At 45.3% G+C, this 26,871-nt stretch overlaps 2 protein-coding genes across 4 annotated transcripts in view; both read left to right on the plus strand.

Annotated features, from left to right (window-relative positions):
- On the plus strand, positions 1–26,355 carry LOC133349717 (uncharacterized). Of its 3 annotated transcripts, none has more exons than XM_061563404.1 (18): positions 1–260; positions 4,236–4,545; positions 5,337–5,361; positions 5,603–5,662; positions 6,022–6,170; positions 7,772–7,897; positions 9,481–9,559; positions 11,246–11,293; positions 11,422–11,561; positions 12,457–12,579; positions 13,573–13,660; positions 14,262–14,339; positions 14,986–15,181; positions 15,999–16,056; positions 17,137–17,196; positions 17,316–17,420; positions 17,934–17,958; positions 19,396–26,355. In XM_061563404.1, the coding sequence occupies exons 2-18, from the start codon at positions 4,246–4,248 to the stop codon at positions 19,560–19,562; spliced, it is 1,827 nt and encodes a 608-aa protein (XP_061419388.1). In that variant the 5' UTR covers positions 1–260; positions 4,236–4,245; the 3' UTR covers positions 19,563–26,355. The 3 variants fall into 3 exon arrangements, with proteins under 3 accessions (XP_061419388.1, XP_061419387.1, XP_061419386.1); XM_061563403.1 differs by having other exon boundaries at positions 2–260; positions 14,989–15,181; positions 17,931–17,958; XM_061563402.1 differs by having other exon boundaries at positions 3–260; positions 17,931–17,958.
- LOC133349720 (arf-GAP with GTPase, ANK repeat and PH domain-containing protein 1-like) overlaps positions 1–26,871 on the plus strand; it is a 227,146-nt gene that overhangs the window by 165,258 nt on the left and 35,017 nt on the right. The gene's annotated exons all lie outside the window — the stretch shown is intronic.

Genomic DNA, 26,871 nt, shown 5'->3' on the forward strand with positions numbered 1-26,871 from the left:
AATATAAATATATTTAATGTTTCACTAAAAACATCAAATCCGGCGCAAGTATTTAGACGTCATTCTCGAATGGCCAAATACGTCATCGGTAGAATCTCAACCTCCTCCTCATTCCTCTCTCTCTCTCCTCCTTCATCTCTCTCGTCCTTCCTTTTTTTCGTCCTTCCTCTCTCGTCCTTCCTCCTGCCCATCGCTTAAACCACCATCATCAACAACAACAATAATCCAGCTCCTGCTTGAAGCCTCCACCACCTACTACGGTTGGTTTCGCTACCAACGCCGCCGCCGCCGCCGCTGCAGTATTCACACAACAACAAGTACACACACATATATATACACAAATATACACGCACAAATATACACACACACAAATATACACACACACAACAAGTACACACACACAAATATACACACACAAATATACACACACACAACAAGTACACACACACAAATATACACACACAAATATACACACACACACAAATATACACACACACAACAAGTACAGACACACACAAATATACATACACAAATATACACACACACACAAATATACATACACAAATATACACACAACAAGTATACACACATACACACAACAAATATACACATATACACACACAAATATACACACACAAATATACACACACACACAACAAATATACACATATACACACACAAATATACACACACACACAAATATACACACACATACAACTATACACACACAAATATACACACACACAACGAATATACACACAACAAGTATACACACACAAATATACACACACACGACAACAACTATATACACATCACACACATCACGGCACGTTTCATTCAGGTGGGTCGTAACCCGTCGTCGTTGTTTGTTGTGTGTGTGGTTTGTGTGGGTGGTGTGGTGTGTGGTGTGTGTGGTGTGTGTGGTGTGTGTGTGTGGTGTGTGGTGTGTGTGTGGTGTGTGTATGGTTGTGTGTGGTTTGTGTGGGTGGTGTGGTGTGTGTGTGGTGTGTGTGTGTGTGTGGTGTGTGTGGTGTGTGGTGTGTGTGTGGTGTGTGTGGTGTGTGTGGTGTGTGTGTGGTGTGTGTGTGTGGTGTGTGTGCTGTGTGTGGTGTGTGTGGTGTGTGTGTGGTGTGTGTGGTGTGTGTGTGGTGTGTGTGGTGTGTGTGTGGTGTGTGTGGTGTGTGTGTGGTGTGTGTGGTGTGTGTGTGTGGTGTGTGTGGTGTGTGTGTGTGGTGTGTGTGGTTGTGTGTGTGGTGTGTGTGTGGTGTGTGTGTGGTGTGTGGTGTGTGTATGGTTGTGTGTGTGGTGTGTGTGTGGTGTGTGTGTGGTGTGTGTGTGGTGTGTGTGTGGTGTGTGTGTGGTGTGTGTGGTGTGTGTGTGTGTGTGGTGTGTGTGTGTGTGGTGTGTGTGGTGTGTGTGAGTGTGGTGTGTGTGGTGTGTGTGTGGTGTGAGTGTGGTGTGTGTGTGGTGTGTGTGTGGTGTGTGTGAGTGTGGTGTGTGTGTGGTGTGTGTGGTGTGAGTGTGGTGTGTGTGTGGTTGTGTGTGTGGTGTGTGTGGTGTGTGTGTGGTGTGAGTGTGGTGTGTGTGTATGGTTGTGTGTGTGGTGTGTGTGTGTGGTGTGTGTGTGGTGTGTGTGTGGTGTGTGTGTGGTGTGTGTGTGGTGTGTGTGGTGTGTGTGGTGTGTGTGGTGTGTGTGGTGTGTGTGAGTGTGGTGTGTGTGTGGTGTGTGTGGTGTGTGTGTGGTGTGAGTGTGGTGTGTGTGTGGTGTGAGTGTGGTTGTGTGTGTGGTGTGTGTGAGTGTGGTGTGTGTGGTGTGAGTGTGGTGTGAGTGTGGTGTGTGTATGGTTGTGTGTGTGTGGTGTGTGTGTGTGGTGTGTGTGTGGTGTGTGTGTGGTGTGAGTGTGGTGTGTGTGTGGTGTGTGTGTGTGGTGTGTGTGTGGTGTGTGTGTGGTGTGTGTGTGGTGTGTGTGTGGTGTGTGTGTGGTGTGTGTGTGGTGTGTGTGGTGTGTGTGGTGTGTGTGAGTGTGTGTGGTGTGTGTGTGTGTGTGGTGTGTGTGTGGTGTGAGTGTGGTGTGTGTGTGGTGTGAGTGTGGTGTGTGTGTGGTGTGTGTGAGTGTGGTGTGTGTGTGGTGTGTGTGGTGTGTGTGTGGTGTGAGTGTGGTGTGTGTATGGTTGTGTGTGTGTGGTGTGTGTGTGTGTGGTGTGTGTGTGGTGTGTGTGTGTGGTGTGTGTGGTGTGTGTGTGGTGTGTGTGGTGTGTGTGGTATGTGTGGTGTGTGTGGGGTGTGTGTGGTGTGTTGTGGTGTGTGTGATGTGTGTGGTGTGTTCTGGTGTGTGGTGTGTGTGTGGTTGTGTGTGGAGTGTGTGTGTGGGGTGTGTAGTGTGTGGTGTGTAGTGTGTGGTGCGTGTGTGGTGTGTGTATGGTTGTGTGTGGTGTGTGTGGTGTGCTGTGTGTGTGTGGGGGGGTCACCTTGTCCCAGGAGTCGAGCTTTATGTGAGTATTTGCTGCTGCTGATGTCGCAGTGAAGCGAAGCAGCCTCGTGAGCCGTGCGTGCTTTGTGGTGCTCAGCCGCGGCTGACATTGAAGGTTGTGGTGGTGGTGGTTGTTGTGGTTGTTGTTGTTATGGTGGTGGTTGTTGTTGTGGTTGTGCCACGGGGCTTGGTTTTGAAGTCACATTGGGAGACCTGCCCGCCTGCAAACCACAATGGTCGTGCGTTCAGACATCGGATTAAAGCTTCATTTCGCGGCTGTTGTTGAGTTGCATTCTAATCACAGACATGTCCAGGGCCACTCGAGACGAGCCGCTGGATTTCGACCGATGGGCGATCACAGAAACGCCACCACCGTCGTCCCAGCTGCCCTCCATGCGACAATCGTCACCTGGGGTCGACGAGATGAATGCGAAATCTGTGTCGTCTCTGTTGTGTGGCCGTCGTTGTTATATCGTCAGGCCACAGCATTGAGGGATTTAGCTGCCTGCACCCCGGGGTGTTTAATTAACATCGCCTCCTAAGTGTGGCCGCAACAACGAACTCGTTACAATTGCGTCGATTCGTCGCTACGTTTATTAATATTATTATCCATTGATCGATCGATTGATCGATCGCCCTTCAATGCCCTCCCCCCCCCCTGTTCGAGCCACACTTTTCTTGAAGTGCTGTCGTAGTTTGTTTGGACGATGCCCATGAAGCCTCGGCGTTGTGTCTCTCTCAACGCTCTACGTCGTCTTCTTCGTGTTCTCATTTGTTTCACCAATTGCGATTCGAATTGCGCGTTGCAACACCTTCCAGGCGTTGAACGCTTTGCAGTTTTTTTTTATTTGAAAAAAATAAACAAAAATGCGGTCAACGTTTCTGAACGGCGTGAATGAACGAAGAGAGCGCGATTCAATTGGTCGGTTCGAAACGGGGAGGGATGAAGAAAAACCATTCCGACGCATGGCTTCCCTGCAACGTGTTTTTGTTTTCCCCAACGCGCGCCTTTGGCCTCACACCAAGTGTTGGATTTGTGATGTGGTGTCGGTGGAGGGCCTCCTAGGCCACGGTGAGACCCCCACGGGGGCCTCGGATAGCGGCTCCGGTTCGGGAAACTCCTTGAACAGTTTGGCCTCTTGTACAGCGTTAAGTCCCTCGAAGCAACACAGCCATCGACTGAAGTTCCATTCATACTTCTCTTGCCCATCACAGACAGACGTTGGCAGAGCCAATGCAGAGAGAAACGCTATTGCATTTAGTTGGAGAGCGTTAGAAAAAGGTCTCGCTGAGTTCTGAGACTTTTTGTCACGAGGGTCGTGCATTGCTTTGCCCACTGGACCAAGTTGTTTCAGTCGTATGAATGTGTGGAATAGACGTTGAGACGTATTTGGGTGCAATTATGTATTGTACTGCTTGTATACTAGCCTGTGCTGATCACAGCATAGCTTCGCAGCACCTCCGATTAGCGCGGTTGGCTACGTACGGTGCGAACAGAGTTCAGTGTACATACCTGTTGAATCCGTACGCCAGTTGAGGGCTCTGGCAGAGGTCACCAACCCATTTGTAGTTGTCGTGGCATCAACAGATATGGTGACGATGACATCTTGATCTTGGTCACTGATCCAATGACTCAAACCTGCTTAGCTTTCGAGATCTTGACGAAATCGGGCAAATTGTGAGAAATTTGGCCATAGGGTATATATGTCCATGCCTAATACTGTTGATGATCTCTGCGTGATCCACCTTCCTTTGTGTCCGTAGCGCTGCAACCATGTCGGATGACATGGACACGAGCGACTACAATACACAAGCGCTGGGTGGGGTCAACTTCACCACGGATGACCCCTTCGGGGAGAGCGGAGAAGACCTGTGGCCCCCTGACTACGAAGAGGACGAGGAGGAGGAGGACGACATTGCCTATGAGGGCATGGACGAGTCGTCTGCTGCTGCTGCTGTTGCTGCAGTGCAGGAGGAGGGGGTGAAGGCTGAGTCAGGGATTGGCGATGCCTCTGAGGCCGTGGAGATGAGCGACATGGACGGAGATACTGCAGTCACAGACATCGACTGCTCGGTAGGGGAACTGAATACCAGAATGGCAGTTGTGAATGGAATTTTTTTAATTAAAATCTGGCCTATGGCTTGTCATCTGTGGCAGAAGAGGGCGTTTTGGGATGCGTGGGTGGCAATATAATAATTTACAGAGGAAACTCACTGAGTCTCGATATTATTTCAGGAGCGTTCTTGATTGGAATGTTTGACCAGTGTTGCTCATGAATGTTTTGAGTTGTAGTAGGGAACTGGAGTGCCTGGAGACTATATCCAGGCATACGAGGGCAAAATACTCAAAAGCTTTACAGAGATGGGTTGCATCCACTTGCCAAACAGTACCTCGCTGAAACGTAAGACCGAAAGGGTCTTAAGGTTCAGTTGGACATTCTTGATAAAAAATTATATCTGATCTTTTGTTGATGCTTACATACTGTGTATGCCATGGCTGTCCATCACTTTCACTCATCATCCCACTGGTAACATCATCGCCGCATTCTCGTGGCATTGTGGACATCACTCGAGTACAGTTTAATGCGACCATTACAGTGACATAATTTTGGCGATATGATGCAGCACCTGACCTGGATTTTAAAATAATGTTACGTTGAAAACCAAAGCTTCACACTGCTGTTGGACAGCCCTGTACACACAGCATAAGTGTTTTATCCATTGCATGTCTGTTAAGTACTCGCACATACAACCGCACATATAGTATTTGGCACTAATAGATGTTCTCAGCGTTTGAGTAATGCCTTGTCTCCTCTCTTGTTTGTGTCTGGATTTGTTTGAAACCATGCCCGTGGTTTGCTGCAGACAGAGGAATGCCTTAATGATAAAGGTGAGTCTGCCAAGCAGAGCACCTGCTCTCAGATAACGTTCACAGCAGAACTCCAAACCCATTAACCGAGCCTAGAACAAGCCATGCATCCGATCAATGGTCTCCTGATCTAGTTCATGTTTCTAAAACTGTATTGGTGCACACCAAATGTGATTCGCGGCATATGAAGGAAATTATCTATTTTACTGTTGTTATGGTGCCGTGGTATTTCGTGTAATTGTGTATGTTTGTGTATTTACAGCGCAAGGGCCACTGATCGGAGCCCTTTTGGAGAATTTGGCAGCGGATATGCCCATATTGGGTGCGTATAGCTTTGCTGAAAGCACGGTCTCATACATAGTCCTAGCACAATGCAAATACGGGAGCACATTTCCTCTTCTGTGTAATTCTCCAGGCTGCTCAGTGGTAGAGTTTGCGGTTCGCAATCGAAACATTGCGGCTTCAATTCCTGATTGGGGGGGTTGGTTCAGCTCATCATCCCTCAGGGGCCGATAATAAGAGTAGCACTTCGTGGGGAAGTCAGTAGTGGTCGTCTCATGGATTGATTCACCCCGACCCCTCATGTGCCATTCTGGTCGTCATATGTGCTCCCGAACAGAACTTGCTCCAACAGTCTATTGAGGCTACATGGGGCTCTCTTTGTTGTTTGTGTGCGAGTAGGCCTGAGTTTTCTCACCGAACACCAAAGTGGGGACGGAGCTTTCAAGCAGCCGCATTACGTGTGCGGCTTGTGCTGTCCGGAAGGTTACATGCTCATGAAGCCAACTGTGGACCATATCCGTGGGTTCAAGCACATCTACAAATACCTGGTGTGTTCCACAAACCTAATCTCCCGGTGTACAAACTCGCGTGTTATTAGAGGGCATTATATAATTTAGACGGGGTGATCTTGCCAATAACATCGAGCAGCCCAGCGGCATTTATTTAACTAGCCTTGACTGCTTATGAGACACAGAAAGTCAAAACCGATCCAGTGTTGGCTTGTTGAAACATATGCTGGATAATATTGCTCTTGAAAGCCACGAGTGTATATACATGTGGGAGGAAATTGGAGCTCCCGGGGTAAAGGCCATGCATGCGAGGGGGTAACACTCAATCCCATACAGATTGGACAAACGACGTTAATCTGCACTGAACACATTTATAATGTTCACAGATTGCGACTTCATGAATCACATCAGGTGGCCGTTTACATTGTTCAGTGTACAGTTGTATAAAGGCAGACCTCGCTTAGCACTCAAAATGTGTTCCTGGAGAAGTGATCGCTCATGGTATCGGCGCTAAAAGGGATCATACCACTATATATGGGGATGCGTTCCCTACAGCGTTAATTCTTTCCTATGAGCAATATATGAGGGCTTCATTGGGGTATCGGTAATAGCGCTGATTATAATATTTAATAAATAAAAATGATCATTTATTTTAATAACATCGATTTAAAGCTTTCGTGACTGCAGGGATTCATCTTCTTGGTTCTTTCGGTAAAGTCACGTAGAAGGGAAATAATAAAATAATAAAAATAAAACACAATAAAATAATTCTCACGACGTTTCGGCCACAACGCAAGCAGCCGTCCTCAGCGACGCTGTCTCCCCGACAGACCTGGTCTTCACTTGAGGACGGCTGCTTGCGTTGTGGCCGAAACGTCGTGAGAATTATTTTATTATGTTTTATTTTTATTATTTTATTACTTTCCTTCTACGTGACTTTACCGAAAGAACCAAGAAGGTTTAATAACATCGGTAAGTATTATGTACTGTACTCATGAGTGCTCCCAATCTGGGGTCACTCTCAGGGAAGAACTCCAGGACCTTAATCTTAGTGGTGCCGTCAGTGTAAAATTCTCAGGTGGGGTTTCTTTTAGGTGGAGCCTGAGACTCTAGCCTGGTCTCGTGAGTTCTCACCTGGCTAAACAAATCGATTGTTTTTTAAATGTAATCGTGACTACAAATTGTGATAATCAAAAATCGCGGGGGATGGGTTGTGGTTAGCTGAGAGCAAACGTCGCTCTCTCCCGCAACTCCGATTAGCACGGTTGGCTACGTACGGTGTGAAATAAGTTCAACATACATGACCGAATCATGGAGGAGGCTACATTTTCTCGGACAGCGCTGTTGCGTGTTCTCACTTGTAAGCACTTTGTAATTTTTTTATAGTATTTTCTCATTTGTTTTGTTAAAATAAATTCTCCAGGACAAAGAGCGCTGTCACGAATCGGCATTCTATGGGGTCACGCAAAGCGAGATCTGCGTGTAGTTAAACAAAAAATTGCCATGTCATATATACTTTTGTTTATGTGATTTACATGCAACTGGTAAAGGTTTAAATATGTCATCACTTTGTGCCCTATAATTATCACAGCTATCTTTTCCTAAGTTAACTTTTTGTTCTTTTACCCATTTTCCCCAAGAATACTTTCTACCCAACCAAGCTGGCCACTGCCGAGGTTGACAGCGTCAAGACGGCTGAAAACATAAAGAAACTCATGCCGATAGCTAAGGAGGTGATGGAGACTGAGGGTTGGTCACTTGAGCAGGTATGTGGTACCTACGATGGGTCACCGCAGCGGTGAGATGTTAACTCCCTCACCTGGTATGCAGGAGGTCATGGGTTCGATCCCGACCCTGAGCTGCTGTATATTTGGAGTTTGCATGTTCTCCCCATGGTTGTGTGGGTTTTTCTCCGGATCCTCCGTTTTTTTCCCTCCACATTCAGAATCAAGATGTGTTTAGATGATTTGGCTGCGAGAAATTTCCACATGATAAGCCACTTTGTTGAGCGATCATTTGTGGCCAGGTCACTTCTGAAAAAGAGCTGTATAGCTCAGTGGGCCTTAGCTGGTAAAATAAAAAAAGTTTTCTTTACGATTATGTAAACAGACGTGGTGACAGTTTGTGGATTAATACATCAACACAACCGTGTTTGCAGGACCTGATTCATATGATAGGAAGACTTTTTATTTGCAAAATTTGATAATAATAATAAAAAAAAACCTAAATGCACCACACAAATCAGAGCCATGTGAGCAGTTTGTGTTGTCTTGAAACCTCCATTGCAATGTGTACGAATGGAGTGCCATGTCATCTGCCAATTTGACTGTTTGCTTCTTATTGTTTTGTACTGGTAAATAGCTCGATTTAAAGCTTTCGTGACTGCAGGGATTCATCTTGGTTCTTTCGGTAAAGTCACGTAGAAGGGAAGTAATAAAATAATAAAAATAAAACATAATAAAATAATTTTCACGACGTTTGTGGCCGCCGAAACGTCGTGAGAATTATTTTATTATATATTTTTTGTATTATTTTATTACTTCCCTTCTACGTGACTTTACCGAAAGAACCAAGAAGATGGTAAATAGCTGTTAATACACTGTTAGAAAACACATTTCAAGTGAATTACTGTGATTACCTGGACAGGAAAAAATGTATTCACTCACAAAGGTACGAAATATTATTTTGAGGTAATTTTTCTGCACACATTACGATAGTCTTCTGCAAAGGCAATTTTCTAAAAAGTATACAACTTTTAGATTTTGGTAAATAACTTACAAAAATATCCGGAACATGGCTTAATTCGTTTTGCAATATTCCATTGTGAAAATGCACCCAAAATATATATTTTTAAATGTAGATGATTAACTCGCTTCATGTGTAAATGTTCATTCTGGCTGAAATAATTGGCCGATAGAACTGAAATATTGTCTATGACCTAGTTTCAAAGTACTAAAGCTGAGAACCAAAGGGAAAAAAATGGAGATTGTGATACTGGATGGTTCCTGATATCTGGGTGATTTGGCATGGAATGACTCAAGTGTTAAATTATAACGATGCCAACTTGGTGTTTTCTTGGCCTTTTCTGTCTGTGTTTGCTGTAATGCCTATTTGTATATCACCTTCCCACAGCAACAGCAGTCTGACAGCACTTGCATGCGTGGCAAAATAAAACTAGATGTTGCGCTGTATGTCACTTCTGAGACCAAGTATCGGTTCGGTGATGCATTTGGCCCAGAGTATCTATTTTTGTTGTTATGAAATGCTTGTTTTTTTCTAAATGTTTTGCTCATCAGTACATTGTTGAATTTCTCTATGTGAACTTTAAACATGTTATTTTTTGACTCAGGTAAACATAAATAAAATGACCGCAAAAGTTGTGGATGAAAATGGTCACTCACCAAAAATAGTGAAGCTGGAAGGGAAAGGTAAGAAGGTCTTTGTTTACCTTTGATGCCTCATTTCTTACCTTTCCGTGCACACTTTGTAGCCCAACTTGGCCAGTGAGTGAACTGTAAACGTGGTCCGAGCCCAGATTCCCATGGTAGGTAGCTTGCGAGCCTGTCGTGATTAAAAGGTGATAAAGATACGGTGCGGAAGAAATTAAATCATACATACAAAGGCAAAGCCCTGCAATTTATTTTACAAACTATAGCTGGCGGAAGGGCCCTCTACTAGACTGAGCTTTAGGGAACCTCTCTTAACAAGGGTATTTGGCCTCCTCTTGTACGCAGGCCAGACGGCTTGCAGCCTAACTGCTGTGGTTGTACCCATGTATACTGCAGGCGGGGGGGATATAAGAAACCTGCTCCATCGATTAATCTGCCACACCGGGAGATCGAACGAGCTATAACCACGAGTCCATTGTGCTAACCATGACACCAGCATCACCATGATACTCTGGGCTTATTTAGCTCAAGGGTGCTGCTATACACTCGCCTTCAACTTGACCACCTTCAAACACAGTCGTGACATCACGGGGTCAATAGCATCTCTCAATTTAAAGGTCAATATCAGAGGTCTGTTTTTTGTAAGCAAAGAAATGGCAGAAAAAATATCCAAATAATAAATATTAGTCTTGATTTGAAGCTTTCGTGACTGCAGGAATCCATACTCTTTGGTTCTTTCGGTAAAGTCACGCAGGTATAAAATAAAATAGATCGCGACGTTTCGGGCGCAACACAAGCGTCCGTCATCAGGTGGGATACCACCGTAAGCTCGCCAAATCATCAGACCTAGGGGTGGAGGGTGGAGTGTGGAGTCTACAAAGTCAACATCTAGACAGAACCCAAGCTCTGATTGGCTGTTGCAGGACTGACCTGGAATGGCTGCGCAAAAACCTGTGGGAATGCAGTATAAATATAGATTGTATATCTTGAGCCAAAGTGATTTAGATGACATTTTTAGCTGCCGTAGAAGTATATATTGTATATCTTGAGCCAAAGTGATTAGATCACATTTGTAGCTGCTGTAGAAGTATTGTGTATATCCTTACACGGATGGAATTATTATTCATTTCGGAAATTCCAATTGTAATTTCCTCATCAGAATAACAAAACATTAATTTGCGCGTGTATTTAATTAAAGGTAACTGATGGAAACAAGTGGCACCTTAATTTATGCTAAAATTAACTACTGTATGGGTTGCGTTTTTGAAGAATAACATAAAATATCATAAATAACAGGTTCGTAAACGACAATTATCGCGTATTTTCACTGTTAGAATATTTTGGCCGACTGGCTGCCTTCAGGAAACGTTATAACAATATCCACTTCTTCAATGCATCTTCAGAAGCTCCCAGCACATGGAGTGAAACATCGGACATCGTGCCAAACACAACATGCGCTACAACCCCGAAAAAAAATAAACACATCGGATAACTAACTGTGCAGCAAAACTGCAAAAAACCTTCGTGGCAGCGATACGCATTTACTACAAAGAATGGATCGCTATTAAAATGTCAAACAGGATCGAACCAAAATTACTGCAGATATTTTTCAGCTCTTTATAAATTACTTAGCAAATAGGTACACGTCCCTCTGTTTAATGCTACAATCCCTGCAGTGACCTCTCATTATGCTTGCCTCCTAATAACACTCGTCTTGCTCTTAAGGTTTTCAAGATCACCTAGATGCCCAGGACAAATCGGAGCCTTACTTAGGTAAGCCAACTCCCAAATGCCATGCTTTTGCAATGGAGATTTGTGGAAATAATTGCTGGCAAATTGTCTCTGGCAGTGCATGTAACCATGAGAAACTTTGGCACTGGTTTGTGTGTTTGTGTGTGCAGGCTTGGAGTTAATCATGGAACATCGTAACGGCAACTGCCCCTCTCAGTCCTACTTTTCATGCGAACTTTGCAATGTCTCTTCAACCATGTTCAACATCATTGTTCACCTTATCAGCGTCAAGCACAGAATGAAGTATATCGTGAGTACCTTTCAAATGTTCGTTGTATTTATGCTTCAACGTTAGCTCGTAAGATGTAATTTGGGCTGCTAGTGGTACAGTGGTTAGCGCGCTGCGCTATGATCCTGGCCACCTGCGTTCAATTCCTGGCCACGACTAACATCAATTTCAGGTTTATTTGTGGAATCATCAGTGGTGGGTGATATCTGAACAATCTACCCTTCTCTCAAAGACAATGATCCACAGAGTAGCCATCAAGACGCTTGGGGCAATTGCTGTTGGTGAGTACCTGTGAAGGCAGGTACGGCGCATGAATTGGTGGTGCGCCCAGCACCATGCCCAGCCACCTTTGTCTTCCCAGTCCTGGACTTCCCCTAGGCCGACTCAGCCTCAAATGAGCACCAGTTGAGGCTGAGTCAGGACCGGTACGGATGGCCATCGATGATGTTGGCAGGAATTGAGCTCATATTACTGTACGCTAACCGTGACACTGCCGTTCTCCAGCCACCCCATTCACCAACCCATGCTGACCAACATGGTGAAGTATGGTCAAACAACTCCCAAAACTGTGTGGCCCCTATAACCTATAACATCCCCAGGTCCCCCATCAAACTTCATCCAGTACGACTGACACGTGCAGCGTAATAATGACAATAATATGAATATAATTATTTTTGACCATACTTCACCCATGCTGGTTCAGTGTGGGTTTGTGAAGCGGGAAAATAAATCACTGCTGTATCTGGTTACAGACACATCTGAATTCGTCCTTGATCCCTGGTTGTTCCCATGCTTGCTTGACATGCCGCACCCTCGATTGACACGGTTGACTACGTACGGTGCGAAAGAAGTTCAACATACATTCATACCAATGACTTATTTTGTCATTCCAGTACGTGTATCGTTATTTTCGCAGCGAACCTATCATCCGGACAATGACGTTTCCGTTCAAGCGGAAATGTCAAAGACGGAGAGAGCAGATGTGGTGCGGAAAGAAGCTGAGCGGATCCTAAAAGCTGAGGGGCCCAAGACATTCAAAGTAAACATTCTCACAATAGTGTGCTTAAATGCAATGCGTATTAGGAGGGGGGGCAGGTGGCTCAGAGCTTAAAGTGCTGAGTCGGAACCGCTGAGATCCTGGATTTGAATCCTGGCAGCCACCTGTGATTACACGAGGTTCTCAAAGTGCAGCGAGTGCATGGCCTCCGTCTGGTCTCCAATGACTGCACGGAACAAACTACCATAGATCATCGATTATCCGGTAGCTTCCGGGAGGGGGAAGGGGGCACGGGATTTTCAAAAACGGTGGATAATCACATAATTATTAAAAATATATTATTTTGGCACATTCTTGTATAACATGTTTTTAGGTGTAATGTATATGTTTTTTTAGTGTTTTACATTTGTTTACTATGTGAAGTTGGTATACATAAACATACAAATAGAAAAAAAATCCTGTAAAAAGGTACTGTATTTACTGTACCGTACTTACCACTACAATCTCAAAGACTGCATGGGGTGATGTACATACTACACTCTTGTTTCAACAACAATGTTTTTGATGATCGCCGGATTGATGCAGCCTTTGAAGCAGTTTTGCCCGTTTTCACCGGATCGGCCCAGGACTGCTGGATAATGTTGGAAGCCGGATAATCCCGCACCGGATAATCAGTGATCGACTGTGTTACATTAAAGTTGGTTCTGCACTTCATTTTGCTAAATTACAGCTCTAAGAATAAAAATATAGGATTGACTGTCATACAGCACTACCCCACCTACTTTGTAGACCGTATGGCACTTGAAGGGTTCCCGCATGCAGCTCTGTTATATCCGTTTCCATGGACTGTTCTCCAACGAAAAAATGCAATTTAATAATTTGAACCGTAATGTGTATTCCTTTACGGTTATCATTCCATATTGTCGTGCACTGTTGTGTTAAATTACGATGTAATGCACATGCCTGTGTGTGTGCGCGCGCGCGTTCTGACCTGGTGATACGTGCTCTTGTTTGGCATTGTGCTGCGTTGCTCAGTTGAAAATTGAAAAGGGCGACTCATTCAAGCCGCCTGTTTGCTTCCCCAATGTAGACAGCACTAAAGCCACAAAGAGATCAACAGAAGGTAAACGATGTTACGCTACAGAAAAGCCACTTCGCCATATATCAGTTCCAGCATTCGTAAAAGGACAGTCACGCTTTATCCTTTCACTTTGTTTCATAAATGAGCCGCGCTCAGTTTGACGCTAATACGCCACCATGTTTGTTGTCACATTAAGAAAGGTCACGACATTAAGAGGAATGTCTCACACACAACCTATGTATTGGCCTCTTCCAGGGGTGGGTGGAATCTTTTCCTCACCGAGGGCCAAATAGGGTTTTCAAAAACAATTTGGCAGGCCGCATTAACGCACACTTATGTTCTACTACGTTTCAGCCCAATTGAGTCATTTGCGGGTAATTTGGTCTACTCGTACAAATGACGCCACGGGATCTTTAACGTCCACTGTGTTTTTACGATGAATACACCAGCAGTGTTAATCAAGAGTGGCTGCTAGATTTATAACTGTGCACCTCTGCAACAAACGACGAATGCGCCACCGCTAGGCCATGCCACCGCCCCTATCGTACAGGATCGCCATTTCGCAACAATCCAATTCTCTGTATGCCCTGGTTGCCTTGTGTCGTTACCTGTGACCACCTGTATGATGTTTTTGCGCTAACAGTGAAGGAGACCCTGAAGCATAAAGTGGCCCAGTGTGGCCAGGGTCTCAACAACTGGTCATTCCCTGGAACGATGGGAAGTAAGAACAACATCTGATTTTTGACTCAGTTCAAAACAGAGACCTCGCGTCTTCCTCTCTGGCCTTGGCCTTTTGGGCCATTGAGGCATGGCTGTTTCCTTCACCGATATCTCCGAGCAGTGGTCTGCATCATATCCACCCATTCAGATGCTTCGTTATCCACCCACTCTCACACTCAGCTGTCTACTCAACCACTCACACACTCAGTGATCCACCCACACCACCATCATTGTCCCTACCATCACTACCATCACCTCCAGTCTCACCGTCATTGTTACTTTCATCATCATCGCTTCCTGTATTATCACCGTTGCTATGCATGTGTGTGTGTTGTGGAGGAGCGGTAGTGTAGTGGTTAACGCATTGTGCTACAAACCTTGCAACCCGAGTTCGATTCCGGCTGACGTCCAACACCAGTGACAATTATTTGAACTGGTCCTGGGCCTCCCCTAGGTCGATTCGACCTCAAATGAGTACCTAGTGCAGTGTGTAAACATCGCCACTGAGGGAACAAAGGCGGCCGGGCGTGGTGCTGGCCAACCCACCCCCTCGTGTGCAGTGCCGGCCTTCATAGGTGCTCGCTAACGGCACTTGCCCCGACAGTCTGTTAAAGGCTACACGGGGGATCTTTGTCTCTGTTCTGGAGGAGGGATGCCACGCGGTGGTTTCGGGGGGCCCGGGGGGCCGCCTGGGCGAGGGATGCGTGGACGAGGATTCGGAGCGTTCGCAGGCCGCGGGGGAGGGCCTGCAGAACGCGCTGGGTTCGCGGGCCGCGGAATGCTCGGAGGGCGGCCGTACAGCAGAGGTCACCCGCCCGGGCCTCACTCACATGCCAACTCCTGGTACGGCTCGCAGCGCACGTACACTGTGTGTGCACGTATACGTACGTGCACGGCACCTTTGTCAGTCCACTGATGGATGAGGGCTTTCCCCTCCCCCACACCGTGTCGGTCAAGTGGGTTATTTGACCGTATTTCACCAAGTTGGCCAATGTAGGTTGGGATTTTTCTGCACTGCCCTCTGCTGCTGTTTTTCTGTTAATACTATTGCATTGTATGGCACCTTGAGATGCCTTCATTTGAAAACGTTTATGAAGTAGTCATTATTGTTGGCTTTAAAAAACATAGTATTTGCTTGGTGTGGCCATAACATTAGTGGTGTAGGTTTTCATACAATTGTATGTAAACATGTCCCCTCCTGGCGGACCAGCGCTGTATGTGTTCACCTTGTGCCGCACGCAGACATAGCTACCACTGGGGTTCCCTTGGATAGGCTGCAGCAGGGCACTGCAATGGTTTAGATGAGATGTACGGTGCTTTGAGTTGCTGGGGCATTTAAAAGCACCTGATAAATGTACATCCTTATGGTTATATTCTTGGTTCTTTTGGTAAAGTCACGTAGAAGGGGAATAATAAAATAATAAAAATAAAACAATACAATTTTCTTGCTGTGGTTTTCACACCTGATGATGATTGCTTGTGTTGTAATCGAAACGTCGTGAGAATTTTGTTTTATTTTAATTATTTTATTATTTCCCTTCTACGTGACTTTACCGAAAGAACCAAGAATATGAATCCCTGCAGTCACGAAAGCTTTAAATCGAAATTTAAAATCCTTATGGTTATTCAAACACTTTTTTCTTCCTTTGTGGTGTCACAGGACAAAGTACAGACAGGACCCGGATATGTATTATTCTGACAGAAACAACTACGACTGGGTATGTGCCGTAAATGGTTTCTCTGATTCTCTGTCTCATGTACACCTTGGTTCGATACATACACAATTTAGTGAAATATAGATTATTTTAATAGGCGAATTTGATCTAAATTGTAATTTCACAATATTAGGTTATATTCCTTTTGTTTTGTAGTGCAACAATAAAACGAATTTACAGATCTTTGCCAATCCACTCCTGGATGAAGGCAGGCCTCCCCTTGCCATGTGAGTGGTGGGAATTGTTTGACCATACCTCACTCTGCTGGTTACTGTGGGTGTGCGAAGGGGGCAGACAGGACAGGTTTAAGTTATCGTTCGCCACTCTCTGTTCGGGGTGACTGGGAATCGAACTCTGGTTACCCGGTCCATAATGCACCACACCAGCCACTCCACGTGTAAATAAATCGTTTATTCACACACTCACACTCAAGTGAGTCAAAGCAGCCGGCATGCCGGGGCTGCGTACATCATTTCAGAAATACATTAGAAAAAAATATATAGGGGAAAGGTGGTAAGGGCGTGCTACAACACATTGCCAGGGGGGGGGGGTGCGAATGGGGGTTCTCCCCTAATATCCTGTACCCTCTAAATGCATAGAAAATGCATCGACGTCAACCGGCGAGTCAAACTTGATCAAAAACATTACAACGGACATTATTCGTGTTTTCTAAATTTTTCACTGAATTCTGACCAGCATTGCTTTATAATGTTGCATAACGTTATGGGGGTCTCACCAGGTGCCCTGTGATGGCCTCTTCCATGGGCCGTTCTCTTCGTTCGTTCACATCTCAATCCACTTGTCCTGGTGATGGTCGCGGCGGCAGCGTGTTGTGTAGGGCGGTCCAGACCTCCCCTTTCCCTGGCGACAGACTAACTCTTCCTGAGGAATTATCAGGCATTCCCAGGCCAGCTGATCTCAGCAGGAGCTCTGTGATATCCACTTCCGTGGGCTGTTCTCTTAACACAGACAATTGCACTGCTCTGCGAAAGATTGAAACGTATTGTAATTTTGTCTCGTGACATGACGCGGACAGCACAGGATAAAATTATGGAAAAATTGCAACGGCTTTTGTGATTGCAGCATGAATTCCGGCCATCACCTAGGAGGAGGATTACCAACCTGGATGTTTTGAACTCGCTCGTAAGTGGTTTATTCATCTACTCACATTTTAAATCGTGGCAAATGTCTGTTCACGATTTGGAATTGGCGCTTAAACTCAAGGATCGTATCTTCTCTGTCCCGTGCGTGTCGCCCTGCAGGTGAACTTCAAGATCTGTGGGGAAGAAGAAGCAAGCGTGGCCCTGAAGGCTTCGAACGTTCTCGCACAAGCGCTGTTGCAATATCGCCTCCACGACAACCACATGGTAATGCTACCGCGTGGGTTTTTGCGGCTGTGCCGTGCGGCTCTCCGACGCGTCTTTCCTGGCTGTTACCACGTTCCGTTCGACACAATGTCCAACGATACGTTCCACGGGCTGGGAGATCCTTCAGCTCCTCGGCACGTTGGAGAGCTCTGTTACTTTATTGTAGAAAACTGGAAAACAACGGAGAGTTAAGACTCTTGACCCAGTTTGCTGAGCACTTGAGAAATCACGTATGTGTCCCTTAAAAGCTTTGTTCAGAATCGTTATTTGATGCTTTTTTTCTTTTTTAAATTTGAATTAACAAGTAGTAACCTTCGTTAGCATTGAATTAACTTTATATATTAAAATATATATCTATAAAAAAACATGTTTATGGTGTACTGCTCACGTTTAACATATTTTTTATAATTCATTTTACATTCATATACTAAACGTAAACAATACTGAAAAAGGTACGGTTCTTAATTTTTAATTGTGGTACTACATTAAATTTTTTCTTCTTTTATCCAGAAGGATGGTTTCGTGGATGCCCGTGCAGGTTAGTCTATACCGTGATAATGCTTAGAATGATTACAATGGTTTTACATATATATTACTCCTCATCAAAATCTTCAGCCCATCCCCTCCCCCATCACCCACCACCCCTCTCCCCCCCATTGCCTTCCCCCTAACACCCCTCCCCTCCATCCCCATCACTCCTCCCCCGTCTCTAAAATGTAACACACTTATACAGATTTTACACATTATATACACTATAACACATTTGAGTGCATTTTAGTACGTGTCATATTTTACATGGCATAATCCAAATAATGTAGTGTGTATTTGATCCTATTTATTTTTGACATTTATTATTTACATTTTGAGATGTTTTGTTAATTAGCTGACCTGGTCCAGCTCAGTGCAAAATCCGGCTCGCCTAAGTTGTACCGGAACGGTAAAATAACCCCGCACCTCCGATTAGCACGGTTGGCTACGTACGGTGCGCAAAAACTTCTACATACATATGTTGGAAACTCGGCGGCACCTGGCCAGCTAATAATAACCTATACAGTGGTCCCTCGTTTATCGCGGTTAATGGGGACCGGAACCCCTCGCGATAGGTGAAAATCCGCGAAGTAGGATTGGCCCCCTAGGAATTTCCGTATATGTGTGTGTGGGTACCAGAATGTTTCAAATATGTATATTTATACTTTATATATATTTTTTACTTAAATCTATTTAATTATAAAACCTTAATATTATACATTCTCTCTCTCTCTCTCATACGATACGTATTATGGTGTTCTACACTCACCAATGACAGTAGTATCTTGAGACTTGACTCCAGTAATGACGACGACGACGATGACAATGACGATGACAATGACGACGATGACAGACCTGTGCAGTTCGATGAATGTGATGATGAATGATGATGATGATGGTGTTACTGCACAGGTATAATGAGGTCTTTAAATCAGTTCGAAAAATTCGCGATGCACTGAGGCCGCGAAACTTGAACCGCGAAGTGGCGAGGGATTACTGTACATAAAACGCCCGTGACTTAGAAGAAATCTAACCAGTGTGGAAGAGTAGGCCAAATACCCTCTGGAGGGGCTCTCCACAGCTTCCTTCTGTCAGCAGTGGCATGAGCATGTAATCTAAGCGCTGCACCTTTCATTAATTTCCTAATTATTATTACGACTACAATAATTTGCGTGACGTGTTTTGTGCGAGTTAGTTAATCTCCTTCATCCCGTGAGACACGAGGCCACAATGAGTTCCCTCCACTTCTCCCTGTCCTCGGCAACATGTTGAGCCCTCGCCCCGAGGGAGGTCGATCGCTGCCGCCAAGCTCGTCCTTCGCGGTCTTGCGCCAAGTGGTCTCGGGTCTCCCGGGTTTCCTTTTGCCCGGTGGTGTGTCCATCTTACGTCAATTCCTTGCTATACGGTCCCCTTGGTCCTGTCTGAGAACGCGTGTTTTGTGTTGCAGGCAATAAGCTTCACAGGCAAATCCCCTCGTTATTGAGGGGCTCTCCGCTGAGAGGCTGCGCGCCCAGGATGGGGCAGCCAGGATTCAAGACCCGGGACTTCCCGTCGCCACGCCAAAAAGTCTACAACTCTGGCTACACTTCATTTGAAAACTACAGACCGTACTAGTCGTCGGAAATCTCCCGTCCCTTGACCGACAGCCGTTGACTTCTTCTTTGTTTTTACTTAACTCCCCGATAACAATGCCACGTGCTATGGCTTTCGACATTCCAATCCACGTCATGTACGCCAACTTGGCGGATATTAAATTGTACACACCCATGCAAATGCAGTAAACACAGAGATCTTAATGCCATAGGTGTTTCCACCGTGCGTGCATTTGCTAAAGTCCGCATACAGAACCTAACAGTGGCTGCTGGTCTTACGTGGCAATTAAGCAAGTTTACAACAGTGTGAAGGACAGAGGGGAGTCCAGAGTCGCAAGTAGTTTGAGTGGAAATCTCATTCATTATTGATTTTGATAGAAGAAGTTGTATTAAAATCAGCTGGTCTCTTATACCCCTTATCCACTGCACAACCAAGCCGTGCCGAGTCAGCTCGGCACATGTTCAAAGGGGCGCCAGTGTTGTTTTTTTTCCACTGCAGAACCCAAGCCGTGAACACTAGACTCCACGCGCAATTAACGCTCTGAGATGCGTGCAGGCGAAGCAGTGGTGCCGTCCTCACAGTGGGCCACGTGCATTAGGCCCCGTGAATGACCCTGCTTGGCCCAAAAAGCCAGATGTCTGTTGAGGCCCAAAGTATCACGGTTTGCTTCTGGCTCCGCGTGGAAAAAAAGTCAGTGGAAAAAGCCACGTGTTCTGGTGAGGTCCCCCCGTGCTGGCTCGGCCCAGATGTGCCGGTGGAACAGTGGTGTAAGGGGCTTTGTGGGGCATGGGCAAGTGTTGGGGATGCATTCACATTTTCTGTATTTGTGTACATTGCGTTTTCCATCTTTGTTCTAAATCATATTGATTTTATTGGCTACAGGAGATGTTATTAAGTTAGATTTTACTGACCTTTCAAATAAGCCACGGTTTAGTGGTTCATTGGCCCAGCTCAGAGGTCGCAAACGGGTTTTGATTCCTTACCCGTACCCATACTCGGCCACACCAGGGTCGCAAATGGGTACCCGTACCCGTACCCGGCTGGGTACGGGTAGCCGGGTATCGGGTAGGGTACGGGTATCGGGTACCCGGTTGTGACCTTTGACCCAGCTTCATCTCCTTCAGTGACGTGCTGAAGAGGAACTCGGTCTGGACAGTGTCGGGGGATGACCGCAGTCCTATTCTTGGAAGACAAAAAGCAAAAACCCCAGACATTGTTGATAGTGGCGTAATATTGAAACTTGTTTTTGGGTTCAAATGAGAGATTTAAGTTATTTAAATGACCTAATTTTACTGGGATGTGATATTATTTATCTGCATAGTTTGTTTTGTAGCTTGTGGCCAGACTCAATTGTACACACACACACTCACGTACGTATAATATGCATCAGCGGGAGATGGGAGCTTCCTTTTGGGTGAGCAAGTGGAAAAATATTTAGCAATCGGATAAAAGTTACAGAGCTGGGAACAGGATAGATATTTGAATCTATGTGGAGTCCATGAAAATTGGGGGAAAAAAAGAAAACCCTAGATTAGCCATCTATAAATGTCTTGGTACATTTTTAGCATGAGGCTATGGGTGAGGATATCAAAACTTATGATGAAGGATAAATAGAAAGCTTCGCCAATTGGGAGCCAGTTATTTACGACGTTTTTTCTCTCTCGTCCTGCCGAGTTGGGTCTTTGCGGCTGTGTCGTGCAGCTCTGCGATTTGTTTTTTTTTCCGTACCGCGCTTGTTGTTCGGCACGATGTCCGTTGTCTATCGCTCCATGCGCTCGGGAGTTTCTTTTAAGGAAGTGAATCGGTTCGGTTGAACATCACGAATTCGGGAAACTTGCAGAAAAAACACAACACCAACGGAGAGCTGTTTACATCACTCCGGCGAGAGACTCATCGCGGCCTTGTGTAACGACACGCCGGTTTACGTCGTTCCCTACCGCCCACGATGTGCGCGTCGAAATGGCATTCGTGTACCGCCCTCTTCTTGAACCCACCGTTGGAGCGAGGGACTCCCAGCACTGCGTGGATCGTGAGGGTTATCGTGTCCAACAGCACAACGCCACAACCCGAAAACATCGGAAAGTTATTGACAATTTTTTTAAATGCATTTTTCCCCCGCAGTATGAAACGTTTTCTTTTTTTAACTTTAATACAGTGCTGTGGTAGAGCAGTTTCTCTGCACTGAATAACGACAACAAAAATGTGTGTTTTGCGAATACTGCGTTTTGGTACATTTTATGAAGGTTTTCCAATGTTTTCGAGTAGACGTGTGGGTCTTCTATCGTACAGTTTGTCTTCGATTAAAGTTACTTGCAGGCTTTTGGCCTTGCAAATTGGTTTCTTCTCAACGTTGAAGATATACTTACTGGAAGTCTAAAAATCATCATCTTAGTTCTCCATGGATCGCCCGTGTTGTGTTCCTTCACGTTTCATAAGTAAAGCTTTTTGGGGTCCTTGGGATGGAATGCGCATTATAAATTTGAATTATAAGTACTATACATTTGAAATATTATCGACAACTAACGATAGATGAAAATAACCTTTTGTGTTTTTTACATACTGCTTAGTTGTGTATCGATCACAAGAGGCTGGATGTCATTACTTGGAATAAGGTGATCTCACATTTATGACAGATCACTACATTTACATTGCAAATGTTGAAACCCTTTCACATTTGAGACGCATTTTCCTGAATTGTACAAAATATATCCAGTTCACTACATTCACATTAGACCTCTCAAATTCAGGCCATGGTTGAGGTAGTATATTATTGCACATGCATGTCAAGAGGTCTGCGATACCAGAGATTGTGGTAAAAGTCGATGGTTGTGTACGTTCAATTGTCTGTGCTTGGTTGTGTTTCATGCCGGCTCTTGCTGTGGTTGTGTTCTCTGCATTGCTCATGCTTGAGTATTCGCACCTTTCCCCAACTACGCTCTGTGCTTTTGTCGTCGTCGTCATCACTGGACACCTTTATACTTTGCCTCCCGTAGAGTGCATGCGGCAGAGGAGCCCCTGTGAGGCATCAAGTCAACGCAGGAACAGGCCAGCAAGCGGCCATTATACATGTAGCAATTTGGCCTCCCAATTAATTAATTTGCATATTTCGATTTAAAGCTTTCGTGACTGCAGGGATTCCTATTCTTGGGTCTTTCGGTAAAGTCACGTAGAAGGGAAATAATACGTGACTTTACCGAAAGAACCAAGAATATAATTTGCATATTTATCAAATTTTGTAGCGTGATCCGGCACACATGGCCGACTCGCTTGTTTTGTAAGTCGTGGGATATCTTAAAAGCCAGCGGTCAAACAGACGCATAGTTGATAAACACGCGAGGTATTAACCAGGGCGGTCGCTTGGCTCGAACCGATTTCATCGTTCAAACTCCCCAGTCGATATCCCCTCGGGCGTATTCCCTCCCTTGGATGGTGCTCTGCCGTAAGTCTCGACCGCTGGCTAGGTAAAGCCCACTCAAATGTCTCGTTTTTCTTAACGGTGTGATAACTTTTGTACCTTCTACAATCTGTGTGTTCCACATCTTGGTGCAATTCCAAGCGCGCCCCCAGCATGCACTCCTCCGCCTGTTTAATTTTGCTTTTGAATGTCACGGCGGGTAACAAAGACAAAGACCACCCGTATAGCCTTCACAGACTGTAGGGGCAAGTGCTGCTAGCGAGCACCTATAAAGGCCGGCACGGCACACGAAGGGGTGGGTGGCCAACACCACGCCCGGCCGCATTTGTCTCCCTAACGGCGATGTTTACATCGCACCAGGTACTCATTTGTGGCTGAGTCGACCTAGGGGAGGCCCAGGACCGGTTCAGATAATCGTCACTGGGTGTTCGCCGAGAGCGGGAATCGAACCCGGGTCGCCAGATTGGTAGCGGTAGTGTAGTGGCAGCGTGCTAACCACTACACCACCGCTCCCCATAACGGCGGGTAACAACAAACACGCTCGCACGCGCACATTGCATTGTGTGTGTGCGCGCCTGTGTGCCATTCGTCCTTGGGTAGCTGGAGGTGCAGTGTACGTACCCCAGTGTGTGCCCATAAGGTCAACTATGCATGTGCCATTGCGTGCTTGACCTCTGGATTCACATGGTCGTGCATTATAAAAACAAAGAACAATGTTTGTGGAGTTGTCTCCAACAAAAAAAGTTTTGCTCGCCCAGCAAATTACATACTATTTGTTTTGTATGCCGGTAATGGGTAGTTTTTAATTTATGAAATAGTCCGTTTGATCTCTTACCTATTTCCTGCCACGGTGTAATGGGCAGCACAACCGGAGTTAAAATCCAGACGTTGCCGGCTCGATTCCATCTCGCCACGTGGCAGGTGAAACCGTTGGGACATTACTCGGTGCCTCTGTTCAACTCGTCGTATGAATGGTTACACTACAGTCGATGGGCAGGTCGTGTGCATTGGGGTAAAATGTGTGGGTACCCTCACCTTGTTCCCAGAACAGTCGGGCAAAAACACCCTCGAGAGGGGCTCTCTGGAGGTGCCTCCTAGTGGAGGCCTTCCTCCAGCAGTGGCACAAGCAAGGCATTTTTTTTAGGCCTCCACCTTTACCTTTTTGACATTTTACCCCATGTACCTATGTCTGTGTGTCTGTATTTCACACTTCTGTCATTAAGGACATGAGAGTCCCCACCACTTTAACAACGACAGTATGTTACAAAATTAATGCACACTTCTGTGTTTAGGGAATCAAGTCATGAAGCTATAACATCAACTAAATATGCTAAAATGTGTCGAAATTTTGCTTGCTTTTATCAAAAAGCAAATTAACTGGTACATGAGTCCCACGTGACACTTGATTTGATTGGCTTCGGTGGAGGGTTCTGGGTAAAATATACATACTTAGATGACGATCTAACCATAAATAAACTCAAGCAACATCAACTAAAATGTACCGAAGTATACACTGACTGTCGAGGTGATGATTGGATTATAATTATATAATTATTCGCTTTCATCGATATCATCACAATAACAGAGTTCTTAGAGCGTTGAGTATAACATTGTGCATGTTAATTATTCAATAATATTAATTTGCACTTATTAGGCGCCTTGCACAGCAGTCTTTCAAAGCAATACAAAGCATTAGCACATGTATGTATGTCTTGGTGATATTGCAGAGCTCTTGATATGAATGTGAAGACAAGTGTGTACACCTTTGCATGACCATGTAAAGGCATGATCTGTCGTCTGGTGGAGTCACACGATGTCCACTTCGTCACACTCCTATAGATCATTTTGACATTTACCCGTATCTAGCCATGCATAAGGCCGGATTCACGCAAGAGCTGTAGCCCGGGGTCGAAGATATTTTGAGGTTCCTCCAAAAGTATATAGTTTTATGGTGGTTAAAACGTAATACTGTACCAGCGTAATCGATCCTATCGGGGCAAATTGGCCATTAAAACCATCCCATCGCTATGTGTGCCGAAATGAAAAATTGTGTTCGTTTTCACTTACTCAGCTTTACAACTTGTACGGCGCCTTTAAAAACCTGGAACCGACGACCAAGGTTCATAACAGTGGAGTGTTTTGAATTGGCCGAGTGCTGGTCAAAATTGCAGGGAAGGAATTGTATTTTAATCGATGGCCTCCCATGAACTAAATCAACTCTAGGCACCCTCCCTCAACCTTAATCTTGGTCATGACCACATACAAATAATGGATTGAACTTCTTCCATCGGAGGTCAGCTGGAGCGCATTCCATTGCTAGGTTCATAGGTTACGTTCAAAGGGAACGTGCTCCTGTTTGGGCCACGGTTCATTTGACCTGTACATATTACTGTCCACACAAGAGGCGTCCCTCTAGGGTACACGGCGAATCGGGGCGACCGCCCTGGGCCCCGCGCGCTTTTGGGGGGGGGGGGGGGGTGGGAAGCGTGCTTTGATTTCACGGTGTCGGGATGAAATACTGATTTGCCTCGGCCCCGCATCTTCACCCCCCTCCCTCCCCCCCATGGGCCGCTTTGCTTGACAGTAGAAATAACGCCATTGACATCCCTTTTGGCTTTACCATATACATGTTGCCTCTCGTGCCGGTCAACAGCATAAGAGCATGAGATGTAAATGTACTTTTTGATATTACATTGCGAAAATAGCTTAAACGTTCAAACAAAAATACCCAATTGGCAAATGGCAACGCTCGCTTGCATCGAAGATTCTACTATTTCTTACCGTTTTTACTTTTTAGATGGGGATGTAACGAAGCGTTGATAAACATCGATTTATTGGGAGGCATGTTGTGTTCATGGCTTCTCGTGACGCCCTCCGTCCACTAAGAGGCTGCTACATGTCACCGTACTGTCACGTGAAACAAGAGTCGATTGTTTTGCTCGCAAATCCTTGAACGGCGACATTTCGTTATAAAGCTGCCGTCATATTTTTTGGATACCCCAATCGTTGCACCTTCTTTTACACTCCGTGTTGCGCGTATGTGAACACGCGTGTAACGTTAACATTGTACACGGTCATTGAATACGCAGTACGACAGTTTGCATGTACGTGTTCGTTTTGTGATCGAAATTTGTTTTGTACTGTTTATATTTTTTTACACGAATGCAAATCTCATTTGTGTAGGGCACTGGAACGTCTACTTTGAATACAAACCACCGAGAAAGATCAGCCATTCACTGGTTACACCAGCAGAGTTACAAATGGTGTGTTTCGCATTCGGAGATTAATGCACTCCTCCTTATTGAGCGTTTTTTTGCCAAATGACATTTCCTGTTGGAGGAGTAACCTTTTCACTTTTTACTGGTTGTGTTATGCTCGAAATAAAACTGTTATACTTCACCGTCGTGCGTTATTCTCATAAACGCGACACTTATCATATTGTTGGATAAGGCATCTCCACGGGGGGCTGTTTGACCATACTTTACCGTGCTGGTCATTGCGGGTTGGTGAAGGGGAGGTGGTGCACAAAACCGGGTCAGATGACACGAGCAAATGACGGTAGGTAGCTGTAACCCGGAATCGAATTTGGGTATCTGGATTCATCGTGAAGAAGTGTGCTAACCACTGTGCCACCACTCGATCCTTTTTACTGATTCGGTCGTACGGCTGTTTTTATCCGAGGTGGCTGAGTGGATTAGGTAGCGAGTCCCATCTGAAAACACTGAGACTCGAAATCTTATGGGTTTTAGTTTATGGGTTTTAGCCACCCATCATTAAACGTGGTTCTTCTTACACTGCAGCCCCAGCCACTAATGTGCTCAAGAAACATCTGGCATATTTCAGATCTGAGGATCAATGTATCGTTATGTTTGGTGCATAGGCAATAAAGAATGGAAAGCACGTGTAATGCAAGTT

The sequence above is a fragment of the Lethenteron reissneri genome, chromosome 31 (assembly GCF_015708825.2).
Source record: "Lethenteron reissneri isolate LAM-NWPU_2019-01 chromosome 31, ASM1570882v1, whole genome shotgun sequence".
In the NCBI taxonomy this organism is placed as follows: domain Eukaryota; kingdom Metazoa; phylum Chordata; class Hyperoartia; order Petromyzontiformes; family Petromyzontidae; genus Lethenteron; species Lethenteron reissneri.

Coding starts and splice junctions, on each gene's coding strand:
- LOC133349717 (XM_061563402.1), top strand. CDS start 4,246: ATGTCGGATGACATGGACACGAGCGACTACAATACACAAGCGCTGGGT. Junction 5,663..6,021: donor AGCGGATATGCCCATATTGG/GTGCGTATAGCT, acceptor GTGTGCGAGTAG/GCCTGAGTTTTCTCACCGAA. Junction 14,340..14,985: donor ATTCCCTGGAACGATGGGAA/GTAAGAACAACA, acceptor TCTGTTCTGGAG/GAGGGATGCCACGCGGTGGT.